This window comes from Aquarana catesbeiana, linkage group LG02 (assembly GCF_042186555.1).
Source record: "Aquarana catesbeiana isolate 2022-GZ linkage group LG02, ASM4218655v1, whole genome shotgun sequence".
Lineage (NCBI taxonomy): Eukaryota > Metazoa > Chordata > Amphibia > Anura > Ranidae > Aquarana > Aquarana catesbeiana.
In genome coordinates this window covers 460,360,354-460,375,845 of record NC_133325.1, presented here as the reverse complement: position 1 = coordinate 460,375,845, position 15,492 = coordinate 460,360,354, and the positions used below count along the sequence as shown (strand labels likewise).

At 42.0% G+C, this 15,492-nt stretch overlaps 1 protein-coding gene across 3 annotated transcripts in view; it reads right to left on the bottom strand.

Moving 5' to 3' along the window:
• Positions 1-269: 269 nt before the first annotated feature.
• Positions 270-15,492, bottom strand: part of RAB44 (RAB44, member RAS oncogene family) — a 194,884-nt gene continuing 179,661 nt past the window's right edge. For all 3 annotated transcript variants that reach the window (XM_073615658.1, XM_073615659.1, XM_073615660.1), the window contains exon 16: positions 270-614. In XM_073615658.1, the coding sequence (XP_073471759.1) occupies positions 524-614 (91 nt within the window). In that variant the 3' untranslated portion in view covers positions 270-523. The remainder of the gene's footprint in view (positions 615-15,492) is intronic.

The window sequence follows — 15,492 nt, the reverse complement described above, 5'->3', positions numbered from 1 at the left end:
GTGGGGTAGCATTGAAGTGTAGCTAGATTAAAGAACAAAATGTAATACCAACATGGAGCAATAAAGCAAAGTTCATTGTTCAGGGTTTGCATACCCTGTAAACTAATGGAATTTAGTGTTTTGCACACGGGGAAACAGAAACAGGATTCCATTAGCATTTTTGGATACTGAAGTAAGTCTCTATTATTTAATAAATAAAGAAACATAAGATATAAAAGAAACAATATATTCCCTTTAATAAAGAAAAATAACAGGACAAGTTCACCCAATATTTTAATACATATATTTATTTAAACATGGCAAGCAAGTAGCCACAAGATGCTGAGATATTTTTTGAAACTTTCACAGCCTTTAAGGCGAAACCATTTAGGAAGACAATTTCCTGAATATTAAAATACCTGAGACTGGGTACCCTTATAAAGTAATTTACAATTATATCAGCCAGCAGAAGAATAGTTTACTACACGGTTGCTTTAGAATCTGCTTTGGGTTGTTTTTTATTTCACTGTACATTTGGTTGTCTTTATACACAACAGCGTGTTTCCTTCTGGCATACGGGTCTTTTTATTTTTACCACATTATTTTTCATATGGTCCTCATGCTCTTTCAAAGACCTGCAAAACAAATAAATCTTATTTAAAGCCCAAGTTATTTATTATAGCACAGACCTCTGGATGACACAGATACCTCCAAATGGACAGTATAAATGAGATTTTTGTATTTTTGATTTTAATAATAGGAAAGAAAGTGTACTAAACAGAAAACATACTTGAAAATACACTGAAGGCATAAACAGTAAAGATGACTATATTGACCAAAAAAGGTCTTACAAACTAGACCAGTTTTATTTTTTGTCGTCTCATTGAAAGTGAGATAAATCACCTCTTAGGGTGTGGGGGTCTGGATCACTTTGGTCCTGATAATGTCCTAGGGAAGAATCCCTCTTAAGCAGCTCTCTGGAGGATAAGGGACCCATACAAGCTGATATCTAAGATAAGTTTGCAGTGCACTTTGCAGTTTAAAAAGTGCCAAGCAGGTGGTATGAAGATAGTTAATAATTTTACTGAAGTTTGTTATTTTATAAAATCAAACCTATTTCAGGGGTTCAAAGCTCCCCTTCATCAGGTCTTTGTGACAGTGTTGAATTGTAAGTCTGTTAACTTGCTGCACATTTTCACTGGCAAGTTGTACACTTGCAGAGCACTTGAAGCACAAGCTCTAGTTGACACTATTCCAATTTGTAGCAAATTCACGTGGCAAGTCTCTAGCAAGAGCAAAGTTTCAGTGGTGAGTCTACAGCAGTGGTTCTCAACCTTATTAGTGCCGTGACCCCATGGGTTGTCAGCACCCAAGGCAAGACAAGTAATTTGCGCCCCTAACCCACGGACATATAGTGCCCACTGAGTCCCTTCCACTTGTACAGTATTAAAACCCCTTATGGTACATTTTAGGATGTACCACTCTTTCTCTTTGTTCTCCTTTCTTTCCCTTTTATCTCTCTCTATCCTAATTTTTTGTTTTTTTCCCCATCCCTCTCTCTAGCCGTGTTTCTTGTTCTTTCTCTTATTCTTTCTCTCCCTTTTTTCTTTGTTCCTCACCCTCTTTTCCTCTCCCTTCCATGTATTCTCAATTTTTATTCCTTCTCTTACTCCTTGGTGGGGGGGGAGGGGGGGATGGGATCAGTGGCAGTGCTGGTGGGGGGATGGGATCAGTGGCAGTGCTGGTGGGGCGGTTTGATCAGCCAACTTAGTTGCTCTTGATCAAGGTCATCTGCTGATTTGAGAACTGTAGTGGGGACTTTTAATGGCAGCTATAATCACAGGTAGTGTTACTCACTGTGTCTCCAGCTTCACTATGTTTCTGACTTTGTGGTGTCTCGTAGCAGTGACACCTATGCTGAAGTCAGGAGATAGGGTCTCCTCCAGCCCCTCCCACTTCACATTCCTCACCAGTCAGCTGACCTCTGGTCTCTGCCTCCCAGCCATGCGGTGGGCAGCCGCGGGCTCCAGGAACAGCCCAGCTGGGTGGCCACAGGCTCCAGGAGCAGCCCTGCTGGGCGACTGCAAAAAGGCTGGAGAACGGCGCGGGCTTCAGGAACAGCCCAGGATTCGGTGACCCCTGGCAAATCGTCATTCGACCCCCGAGGGGGTCCCGACCCCAAGTTGAGAACCACTGGTCTACAGCAAGAGCTCTGCAAGTCTACAGCAGGAAAATTCAGCCACAGTGACCCCTGTGGTGGAATTACTATTTCACAACATAACTGAAGCAGAACTTGCAGCAGACTTGCAGAATGTTTGCAAAGAAAGTTGATCTAGAGTTATGCAATGCCGACTTGCTGCAATTGTGCAACAAAATTGTGAAGCCTGGCAAGTTTAGCAATAGCTTAGCAAGTCATTTTCTAACTTGCAGCACAAATGCTTGCTACCTGGGTAGAGCCAGGAAAATCCTGAAGTTTAAAGTGGTTACAAAGGCAGAAGGTTTTTTATCTTATTGCATTCGCTAAAAAAAGCCTTCTGTGTGCAATAGCTCCCCTCAGGCCCCCTAATATTTACCTGAGCCCCCTCCTGGGACTCTCCCTCCTAATTGGCTGAGACACAGCTCCAGCTGCTGCCAATCAAACTCAGTTAGCCAATCAGGAGAGAGAGGGGGCGGGGCCGTACCACAGCTCCATGTCTGGTATCGATACACAGAGCTGCAGCTCTGTTCGGGTGCCCCCATGGCAAGCTGCTTGCTGTGAGGACACTCAACATGAGGGGGGGGCCAGGAGCTCCAGCCAGGGACCCGAGAAGAGGAGGATCTAGGCTGCCCTGTGCAAAACCACTGTGTATAACATGTTTGTTATTTTAATAGGAAAAAAAAAACTTTACAATCACTTTAAATCTGGTGACTCTCTTAAAACGGAGTTCCACCCAAAAATGCCCCTTAACATGCCACATTTGGCATGTCATTTCTTTTTGGGGGGGAGGGGGTACCTTCTTTTGAGTGGGACTTCCTGAGGAGGGGGAGAGGAGCGAGGCTTTGGGCACTCGCATCGCTGGACCGTGGGACAGGTAAGTGTCTGTTTATTAAAAGTCAGCAGCTACACTTTGTAGCTGCTGACTTTTAATAAACTAAAAAGTGGAAAAAGTGGAACTCTGCTTTTAGGTGAGTGTAAAGTCTTAGTTTTTTTAATTAAAAATAACAAACATACTTACCTGCTCTGTGCAGTCGATTTGCACAGAAGCAGCCCGGATTCTCCTCTTCTCGAGTCCCTCTTCAGTGCTCCTGGCCCATCCCTCCTGTCGATTGCCCCCACAGCAAGCTGCTTGCTATGGGGGCACAAGAGCTGAGTCGCAGATCCCTGTGTCCATTCAGACACAGAGCCATGGCCTTCCCCGCTCCTTTCTCTTCTCATTGGCTGACTGACTTTGATTGACAGCAGCGGGAGCCAATGGTGCCACACTGCTGTCTCAGCCAGTGAAGAGGGAAGTCCCAAGCAATCGAGACATTCATACAACGTCGTTGGATCTAGAGGGAACTCAGGTAAGTATTAGGGGGCTGAGGGGGACTGCTGCACACAGAAAGCTTTTTATCTTAATTTATAGAATGCATTAAGATAAAAAACCTTCTGCCTTTACAAACCCTTTAAGGGAAATCCTGCTCCGTTCACTGATTTGATGGTGGTGGTGGTGATGAAGGGGGTTTAAACCCTGTACACATTATACTTTTATGAAACAACCTACATTTTAAGGAAAAGTATGGGAAATCAAAATAACAAACATCTATACTCACCTATATTGCTGCAGCATTGATCTGATGCTGCAGCTTTCCCCCGCCGGCTCCAAGACTAAAAACCGCTGTTCACTTAGTGCTTGATCTGCGCTGAGCAGACAGCGGTGATAGTCACCACTAGACATGTGCATTTGTTTTCGTCCGAATGCATTTTCGTCCGAATTTCAGGTATTTTCGTTATCGTTTGTTAAAATGCTCCTCTCCCCCTCCTCAGGAAGTCGTTAACAAACAATAACGAAAGTGCAGAATCCGAAAAACGAAAGATCCAACCTAAACAAATGCTTTATTTTCGTTTTCGTTGCTACAACAGTTCGATATAGATAGGAGATTCAACATGATGATGACAATAACAATCTGTGTCCATCAAACCTGTGGTCGAATGTGCCTAACCTTAACTCTATTAGTCCAAGATTATTCTACATAGAGAGAAAATATTTGACTTAGAAAAGATTCGACGTAGGGGAGAAAAGTTTAGACGTAGGGGAGAAAAGATGAATAAAAATAAAATGATGATGATGAATGTTATTGGCTGATTGTAACCAAAGAGGAGGAGCAGTAAAATAGCTAGAACTAAGTACACACGTACTTTGGCTTATGGTGTCTGTTGAATGTTCTAAGAAGATTTGACGGAGCAGGTAAACTATGCGGTGTCGTACAGTTTAGCTGCTCCGTCTAATCTTCTTTGAACATTCGACAGATACCATAAGCCTTCAATGACAGATTCGACCTTAATTTGGATTTTCGGACGAATGCAATTTTTAACGAAAAACGAAATAAATAAAAACGAATTTCGGGAGTAACTAAATAAATTTATTTTTCGGACTAAAACGAAATTCCGAAACAAAATATTTCAGTGTGCACATGTCTAGTCACCACTTTATGCTCTGTCCCTCCAGAACTTACTGGAGCACCAGGCTAGAGAGGGGGCCAGAGCAGCTGGCGTAGGATCTCAGCAGCACACTGAGAGGCTGAGCCAGCTGCCAGTCATGAATCTGGGTGGATCCTGACATTTTATTGGGATCCATCCAGAGTCTGGAGAAGCTCTGTGAAGTCAGCCAACAGTGGGCTTTAGCTGGCTGTCGGATGATTTTGGGTCACATGAGTGCAAAAGTAAGTGCACTCCTGTGACCTACACGAAAAACATTACCAAATAAGCATTATGCCTTGGTCTTGGAGTCTTGGTGCTTTTCTCAGTACATTTTAAAGTGTATTTCCACTTTTGCAGTCAAAATTGAGAACACCCTATTATATGTGGGTGAGTCTCTCCCAAGTGTGCCCTAAGCCTAGCTTCTAAACCTTTAACCCTTAGCTAGAACATACAGTGTTCAAATCTATTTTCAACTGATAATAAAGAGCTGCCTGAATATTACAGTACATACAGCGTTAATCAGCTTCCCAGCCCCTCATAAACTAAGACTTATGCCCCGTACACATGGTCGGACTTTGTTCGGACATTCTGACAACAAAATCCTAGGATTTTTTCCGACGGATGTTGGCTCAAACTTGTCTTGCATACACACGGTCACACAAAGTTGTCGGAAAATCCGATCGTTTTAAACGCGGTGACGTAAAACATGTACGTCGGGATTATAAACGGGGCAGTGGCCAATAGCTTTCATCTCTTTATTTATTCTGAGCATGCGTGGCACTTTGTCCGTCGGATTTGTGTACACACGATCGGAATTTCCGACAACGGATTTTGTTGTCGGAAAATTTTATCTCCTGCTCTCCAACTTTGTGTGTCGGAAAATCCGATGGAAAATGTCCGATGGAGCCCACACACGGTCGGAATTTCCGACAACACGCTCCGATTGGACATTTTCCATCGGAAAATCCGACCGTGTGTACGGGGCATAACAGAACTAAGCAGCATTTTTCCTTGCTGGACGCTCCAGAAAAGAGCCCAAAAGATAAGCTGCAATTTTGAAATTTGCTATGTGAATGGGGACATGTAACAAATATAAAGTAGATGTTATCTCAATTGGGCTGCAAAGATGAAAGTACACTTAAAAAAAAAAAAAAAACCTGACAGAGCTTCTAACCTTTCCACGCTCCATTCAAAACTAAAAGAATACTTTGGGTTTAGATACACATTACTGGTTTTTAAAGTGAACCTTGAGCTTTGTCTCTCTCCCTAGCAAGCTCACACTGTCCTTTCATTGTTTCCCCTCTACTCTGTTCAGAGGACCGGTATGTTGTTTGTTGGTAAATGCAATTGGGTATACTAAAGCCATCTTCTCCAGGGCTTTATCATTTTAGAATAGTAGTCATTCTGTATACTGTTACTTGTTTGCTTTTAGGAGGTCATGAAGTTGATGTTAACTTTCTGAAAAAGTAACACTTTTCACCACCTTCAGCTCTCTGTCAACACAAGACCAACAGGAATGGTGACTTATCATTACTAACCCACTCTCCACTGTTGGTTAAGGTTAAAACAGGCAGTGGGTTATTAATCATGAGCAGCTGTCACTACCTGTGACAGAGATCAGGAATACATTTAATCTTTTTGCTTTAAGATGTGGAAGCTAGATTCTAGTTGCCCTTTAAGTATGTGCCTCACAATTATAAAAAAGGCGCTCCAGGTCTTGTGAAGTGGAAACAAAACTCTTACATTGAAACTGGTGGGGTATGCAGCCAGGATCTGCTATGGGGACAGAAATAGAAGAAACAGAAGTTTTAGAGGCAAGGACATTTAATGCAACTGATGCTCCCAGTCCAAGAGTTTTACGGTCCTTCCCCAACTCTAAACCTATTTTAGGGATTATAAGCTGGTATGTGTTTGCCTATTTGTTAGCAATATATAGAGAAGAAGTGAGAATCTGCAATTTTTACAATTTGCCATCAAAGGTGCTCAACAAAGTTCCCACCTTGTAAATTATAAGATGTGAGTGTATAATGCCAATACATTGTATGAATCCTTTGAATTGGATCCTTAAAGACAAAGGATGGTCATGTGACATTTTTATTCCATTTTTTAAGGTAGAAAACTTCAGATACAGGCCGGATTCGGCCCGCGGGCCTTGTGTTTGACACCTGTGCTGTAGATGTTAAAATAAGAGAAGAAAATGTATAGTAGGCAAAGGGGGAAGTTTACAAATATAATCCAGCAGACCGGATATTTGATTTAATTGTGCCCTATTGATTTCAATGTATTTCACCAACATGGTGAAAGTACAGGGAAATGAAAACTCTTAGTTTTATTTAACATCAATTAAAATATTGGAGGCAATACAAAGAAACTGGCATGTGAACACTGCTAAGATCAGACTGATGTCACTGATTGAAGGTTTTCAATATTTCACTTGGCCTCTCGGAATAGAAGTGCTGTCTATAAGCATGAAGGAAGGCATGAAGTAAAAACAACATTTATACCATATGCTGGCAGATTGCAGAAAAGTCTTCTAGAAAATTTAATAATAACACTCTTGCAAAGAGGGAGCCTTTCTGCATGCCAGTTGAAGGTGGTTTTCCATAGTAATGATATAGTACAAAATATATTGTACAAAAAAAAAAAGCTCTACAGTACTGTGCAAAACTATTAGGCGGGTGTAAAAGATGTGGTAATGTTAGAATGCTTTCAAAAATAGAAGTATTAATAGTTTAATTTTTATCAGTTAACAAAATAAAAAGTAAAAGAACCTAAGATAAATCCAAATCAAATCAGTATTTGGTGTGGCCCCCCTTTGCCTTCAAAACAGCATCAGTCCTTCTAGGTACACGTGCACATAGTTTTTGAAGGAACTTGGCAGGTAGTTTGTTCCAAACATCTTGAAGAACTAACCACAGATCTCCTATGGATGTAGGCTGCCTCAGATGCTTCTGTCTCTTCATGTAATCCCAGGCAGTCCTAATGACGTTGAGATCAGGGCTCTGTGGGGGCCAAAGCATTACTTCCAGGATTCCTTGTTCTTGTTTACGTTGAAGATAGTTCTTAATGACATTGGCTATGTATGTTTGGGGCTGTTGTTCTGCTGCAGAATAAATTTGGGGCCAATAACATGCCTCCCTGATGGTATGGCATGATAAGTATCTGCCTGTATTATTCAGCATTGAGGACACCATTTATCCTGACCAAAATTCCAACTCTATTTGCAGAAATGAAGCCCCAGGGAACCTCCACCTTGCTTCACTGTTGCTGCCGGCACTCATTTTTGTACTGTTAGCATAGTTGAGTTGCTTAGCCTTGTTTCCATGTCAGAGGTATGGCTTTTTGGCTGCAATCCCTCCATGAAGACCACTTGTGGCCAGACTTCTCTGGACAGTAGATGGGTGTACCTGAGTCCCACTGGTTTCTGACAGTTCTGTGCTGATGGGACTGCTGGACATCTTCTGATGTCGAAGGGAAGTAAGCATGATGTATCATGCTAATCTACTGCATTAAGTTTCCTTGGCGGAACACTGTGTCTACGATTTGATTTAGATTTTTCTTCTGTTTGCTCACTTTGCATTTTGTAAATTGAAAAAAAATAAACAATCAAAATATAGATTTTTGAAAGCACTCTTCCTTTACAGCATTTCTTCACACCCACCTAAAATGTTTGCACAGTACTGTACACACACAAACAAACAAACATACATACACACACACACACACACATACAGTATCTCACAAAAGTGAGTACACCCCTCACATTTTTGTAAATATTTTATTCTATCTTTTCATGTGACACTGAACACTGAAGAAATGACACTTTGCTACAATGTAAAGCAGTGAGTGTACAGCTTGTATAACAGTGTAAATTGGCTGTCCCCTCAAAATAGCTCACACAGCCATTAATGTATAAACCGCTGGCAACAAAAGTGAGTACACCCCTACGTGAAAATGTCCAAATTGGGCCCAAAGTGTCAATATTTTGTGTGGCCTACCATTATTTTCCAGCACTGCCTTAACCCTCGTGGGCATGGAGTTCACCAGAGCTTCAGAGGTTGCCACCGGAGTCCTCTTCCACTCCTCCATGACAACATCACGGAGCTGGTGGATGTTAGAGACCTTGCTCTCCTGCCCCTTCGTTTGAGGACGCCCCACAGATGCTCAAAAGGGTTTAGGTCTGGAGACATGCTTGGCCAGTCCATCACCTTTACCCTCAGCTTCTTTCGCAAGGCATTGGTCGTCTAGGAGGCGTGTTTGGGTTCGTTATCATGTTGCGTTATCATGCTGCGGCGCAGTCTCTGAAGGGAGAGAATCATGCTCTGCTTCAGTATGTCACAGTACATGTTGTCATTCATGGTTCTCTCAATGAACTGTACCTCCCCAGTGACGGCAGCACTCATGCAGCCCCAGACCATGACACTCCCACTACCATGCTTGACTGTAGGCAAAACACACTTGTCTTTGTACTCCTCACCTGGTTGCCGCCACACACGCTTGACACCATCTGAACCATATAAGTTTGTCTTGGTCTCATCAGACCACAGGACATGGTTTCAGTAATCCATGTCCTTAGTCTGCTTGTCTTCAGCAAACTGTTTGAGGGCTTTCTTGTGCATCATCTTTAGAAGAGGCTTCCTTCTGGGACAACAGCCATGCAGACCAATTTGAGGCAGTGTGTGGCGTATGGTCTGAGCACTGACAGGCTGACCCCCCACCCCTTCAACCTCTGCAGCAATGCTGGCAGCACTCATCCATCTATTTCCCAAAGACAACTTCTCGTTATGACACTGAGCAGGTGCACTCAGCTTCTTTGGTCGACCTTGTCGAGGCCTGTTCTGAGTGGAACCTGCCCTGTTAAACCGCTGTATGGTCTTGGCCACCATGCTGCAGCTCAATTTCAGGGTCTTGGCAATCTTCTTATAGCCTAGCCCATCTTTATGTAGAGCAACAATGCTTTTTTTCAGATCCTCAGAGAGTTCTTTGCCATGAGGTGCCATGTTGAACTTCCAGTGACCAGAATGAGAGAGTGAGAGCAATAACACCACATTTAACACACCTGCTCCCCAATCATACCTTAGACCTATGTAGCGCTGGTAGATTTACAATCTACCGCATGTTAGGTAAATTTAGTAATTTGGGCATTAGGTAGGTAAAAGTTTGCCTCTGTTCCAGCTTGGCTGACGTTGTGTGTGTTTCCGTACTGACCGGTGGGTGTCGCTGTTGCCACTGGTCAGTGTTGGAAAAGCAACGTGTCGAAGTGTATGGATGCTCCTCTGTCTCGGAGGCAAGCTCGGTGGAGGTGGTCCTCCGAGTTGCATTCTGGGAAGAGGGTATTTATGGGACAGACGCCATATTCTAGGGTCGTTTTGCAGCCACTTGCTGGCCCTCCTGGCCGACAGGTATGCGTTAAGGAGCTACTTCGTGGTGCTCCGATCGGGAGGCCCACGATGCTGCGGCGCAGGGGTGGGTCCAGAGGCTTGTCTGGGGCCTACCACCGCGGCCGAGGAATGGTCCTGAGCTGTCGTTCCTGTGTGACGAAGCTGGACAACCGAGGAGATCCCAGGGGAGGACCCGTCTTGGAGAGATCACGCGGTGAGCTGGTCTATAGAGGGGCCTGGTGACTCGGTTGGAGGACGTATCCACAAGAAGTAACTACACAGCATAGTGTTGCCGGTTCGGCTTAAAGGTTCAGGCACTGTGACTGACTTTCACTGCAGAAAATCTGATACATCCTGTGGCAGAGGATCGTACGGATTTATCCCCCCAAACAAGTCTGTGGCAGAGACTTTTGATTCGTGCTGCGTACTGGCTGCTAGACCGGTGAGAGAGGGCTATCCAGACGAGCAAGGAGTGTTTCCCACGAGGGGAGCGCATTCCACATAATTATCTGAATTCTACCAGGACATTTGTCGCTAAGATTCTACAAGAAGATATTTGAGTTTCTCCTGAAAGTTTCCTTTTCCGCCTCTTTCCTGCTACTTCCTAAAGTTTGTCTGTTTAATAAAGCATTGAAAACGTACTCCAGTGTTGGTGCGTGTGTCGTCCAGAAGTAAACTCAATGGAACCCCTAGACCCGGTGCCGGTGAAACAGAGGGAAGCAAAGTGAAGGTAACAGACCCGCTTAAACCAGCAGCTCCGCAGAGAGTTAGTGCTACACCTAGTAACACTAACGAGTCACATGACAGTGGGGGGTGAAAATGGCTAATTGGGCCCAATTTGGACATTTTCACTTAGGGGTGTACTCACTTTTGTTGCCAGCGGTTTAGACATTCATGGCTGTGTGTTGAGTTATTTTGAGGGGACAGCAAATTTACACTGTTATACAAGCTGTACACGCACTACTTTTCATTGTAGCAAAGTGTGATTTCTTCAGTGTTGTCACATGAAAAGATAAAATAAAATATTTACAAAAATGTGAGGGGTGTACTCACTTTTGTGAGATATTGTACACACACATATAAACACATACACACACACATATACATACACACACACATATAAACAAACACAGACATACATAAACATATAAATACACACACACACACATATAAACACTCACATACATATATAAACACATACACATGTACATACACACACACACAGATAACCTTTTTAAAAACTGTCAGCACTGTACCTGAACCCACACTGAGTTTGATTCTGTTTGCTCACTTTGCCTTTTGTAAATTGATAAAAATAAATTAATATATATATATTTTTGAAAGCCTTCTTACTTTATAGCATTTCTTCACACCTGCCTAAAACTTTTGCACAGTACTGTAGGTATTTGGCTACAAGGCCCTATAAATGTTAAAGATCTTCCTATCTTTCTGCTGCAATCAGGGGTATGGAATGATAAAAGAAGAGTGAATGGGGAGGTTAGGTTTCAAGGTCATGGTTAGGCTGGATGGAGTTCACAGCATTTGATTTTCAGTACTACAGTACATTCAAACCTACTTATAAGAAATCAACCTCCATTTTATAAGTGGAAAGGACAGTGACATTTTATTTTTTAGAAACTATATTCATATCTTCTGCTTATCTTGTGAGCTTTCAGTTCTAAATTTACTCAGCACATCCCGATAGAACCCTAGTTCCTCAATTCTAATCTTCAAATCTGAGCAAAGGTCTCACTAAACTTTCCAATATCTATGAGGCCAGTCCACAGGTACTATGAACAGAGTCAGTTGCTTTTTGGTCAATGCTACTGTAAAGAAACTCTATAATAAATTATATACTAATCATTATGTCCAACAATGGTAAAGCTTTTACAATTTCATCTACATACAATCAAGGCAGAATCCTTATTACCCTACTCCCCAATAGGCTCACTGCCTTTTTCAAAAGTTTGAAACCAACTTCATGTCAAATAGAAGATCATCTGCTAAACCTCAAATGAATAATCAATAATAAACTCCAGTGCATGGGTGAAAAATAGTGATCATATAAAAACACAAAAAAGCCCACATGCACAAAATATATAAAACTCTTGAATGCCGATGAAAAACGTGAATAAAAATCACTCCGTGACAGTCTCTGCAGGAAATGTGCTGACAGATAATCACCATCACCTCAGTGTGCAATGCCTGCTTGCCTCAAAGGAAGACCCCCTTGGGTCTATTGGTACTTTCAATAATACTCCAAAAAAGGATCAGCCAGATTAGAAACAGGCTTCAGCTAATGGCTCCAGGATTACCAGGACTTCTCCACATACAGTTTGATTTCTCCAGGTTCAATTTCTCAAAGCAAATAAAATCTTCATCGCGCAAGATTGATTAAATAACTTGCTTTTAATTAATAAAAATCATACTCACATTTACTTAATCAGTTTGCAATAGGACAGCTCTCCTCCTCATTACACATCCATGATTACGAGACACCGGAAGTGTCATCACCAGCTCCTCCAACGCGTTGCGTCATAGGTCAAGTGACTTTCTCAAGGGAAGTGATTGAAAGTGCCAATAGACCCAAGGGGGTCTTCCTTTGAGGTGACCAGGCATTGCACACTGAGGTGGTGGTGATTATCTGTCAGCACATATTTCCTGCAGAGACTGTCATGGAGCATGGAGTGATTTTTATTCACGTTTTTCGTCAGTAATATTTTCTAAATATTACTGTATCCTTTATTTATAGATTACTACTACGGTTTTTGCTCCTGATGATAGGCATAAAGGCCTTGAAATGTGTAGAGCCAACAACAACCTATTGTACACATCTATGAATTCTTGATGGCCGTTCCAATTCATTTGTCCCTTTTTTGTACCTTATTTTCAGTGACATTTTTGCTTGTTTTTAACCTGCATATTTTACCAAATTTATCTCTGTAAACATATTCTAATCGCTCCATGTATTCTATATCATGTATCGATTTCTTTTTGGAATGTTGATTTTTGTATATTCTCTATAATTTTTTAAAGTTTTTATGATTTGTAAAGTTATACAAATGTTTATATATAGCAAAATGCATAGAATTATTTGATATAAAAACTTTACGACATTCTAAATTAATTAAAAGCTATTTTTACTCCATTCTATTATTGCTCCCGTGTGCTTCATGGAAAGTCCCACTACTTGCTTTCTCTATTGAATATTACCGTGCCGGGATGGAGGAGGGGACCTGAACGGCCCCGCTATACCTTATTAAAAGTCCCACTAAAATCCTCTTTTTTATATACTAACTGATTAGGGATGGCAGGCACACGGTTGCACCATTAGCAATTCCCCTACATACCCATACGGCTGCCTGTCAGCCGCTCTCATGTATTTTCAACCCTTTTTTATGTTTCAATATATATTTTTAATTTTTTGTCTCTTTTTGTAACCAAATTTTTTTTTCTTCCTTACATGTGCGCAGTGTTGTCTGTGTTTTTTCACTGGACCTTGCCTATTTGTCCCGTTCGGGAGCTGTGACGCGCACTGGGAACCCTCCCTCCGCCCTGTTGTGACGTGGGGTGGGCGGGACCGTCCTCACTGCGCGTCGATGTCACGCACTCCCGGCCGGGCGTGCGGCGTCCATGTGACGCTGCGCCACCGGCTGAGTGTTTGCTATCTGGTAGCCCACTGGGGGGTGGTCTGGTTGGTGCCTCCGCCTGTGGGACCATGGTGGTCTGGTTCCTTGGCTGTTGGTGTCCCCCCTTCCTCTCCTCATCTGTGGACTGACGCGTGACGTTGGGGGCGTGTCTGCTGTGGCACGGCCTATATGGGCCCCTTCCCCACTCAGGTTTCACAAACCCCACCTAATTTTTTTCATTGTCAAGCATGATGCACCCAGGCACTTTTGCTCTCAGTCATCTAGATTCAGGTACACACTTCTCTTTACTTCTATCACTCCTTTTCTTACTCACTGACTACTTTTTCCTTCCTGTTTTTTCACACACCATTTTCCATTCAGCTTTTTATCACTCACCATCAATTTTTGCTTTTTGTTATTTTTTCATAGTTTATCTTCACACAAGGGTCTCCTTATCCACATCACCATTTCTCACATTGTGACCCCCGTGGGGCACTGTTCATGTGGGTCTGCTGTCTGCTGCACTGTGTCCCTTCAGCTCCCGTGTGGGACTTTTGCGGCTTGGTCTGGTAATTGCATGGCCACACCACCGCTGCAAGGACCCGCATGTAAGTGTTTGGGCAGGCTGGGTCCATAGGGGGACCTCTCCTGTCCAGGGCTAGTTTGTTTTTTTTTGTTTTTTGTTTTTTACTAAATATTACTGTATCCTTTATTTATAGATTACTACTACGGTTTTTGCTCCTGATGATAGGCATAAAGGTCTTGAAACGCGTAGAGCCAACAACAACCTAGTGTACACATCTATGAATTCTTGATGGCCGTTCCAATTCATTTGTCCCTTTTTTGTACCTTATTTTCAGTGACATTTTTGCTTGTTTTTAACCTGCATATTTTACCAAATTTATCTATGTAAACATATTCTAATTACTCCATGTATTCTATATCATGTATCGATTTCTTTTTGGAATGTTGATTTATGTATATTCTCTGTTTTTTATAATTTGTAAAGTTATACAAATGTTTATATATAGCAAAATGCATAGAATTATTTGATATAAAAACTTTACAACATTCTAAATTAATTAAAAGCAATTTTTACTCCATTCTATTATTGCTCCCGTGTGCTTCATGGAAAGTCCCGCTACTTGCTTTGTCTGTTGAATATTACTGTGCCGGGATGGAGGAGGGGACCTGAACGGCCCCGCTATACCTCATTAAAAGTCCCACTAAAATCCTCTTTTTTATATACTGCCATTATACATGTGTTTATTGCACTTTTTTATATGGCGGCACAGGACTACCCCCAGGGCAAAACACGTTGGGTTTTGCGACAGTTTAATAGCACCTGGCACTTTTATTGTTTATCAGAGAGTGTAGAATATACCAGCTGAGACTCATAGGCTTTTGAAACAATAAGCGATTTGGAGACAGAAATGTATTTGCAGCCAGTATAGAAAGAACCCTTCCACTATCTTTCTTGTTTACTCTCTGTAGGATATAGGTTGGGGACCATTTCAATAATCTTTTGATGATAGAATAAAAGTGAAATTTTAGGTCTTAGTGGGTGAAATACACAGTGGTTTAAGCACCTCTACATGTTATATTATTAAAATGCTGCTCTCTATGACAGTGCCTCTGTCATATTTAAATTTCTCTACAATGCATAAAGCTACAGAGGTGAATGCGGGCTTGCTTTAAAGTGCATTTACTACCCGTTCAGAATATGTAAATATTTTAGTGTGCATATTTTGGGCATAGGTTAATTTTAGGATATAGAATGACCTTTCAAAAAGGTGTAGGGAACACTTTTTTAAATTCATAATTTATATATTATGATAAAATG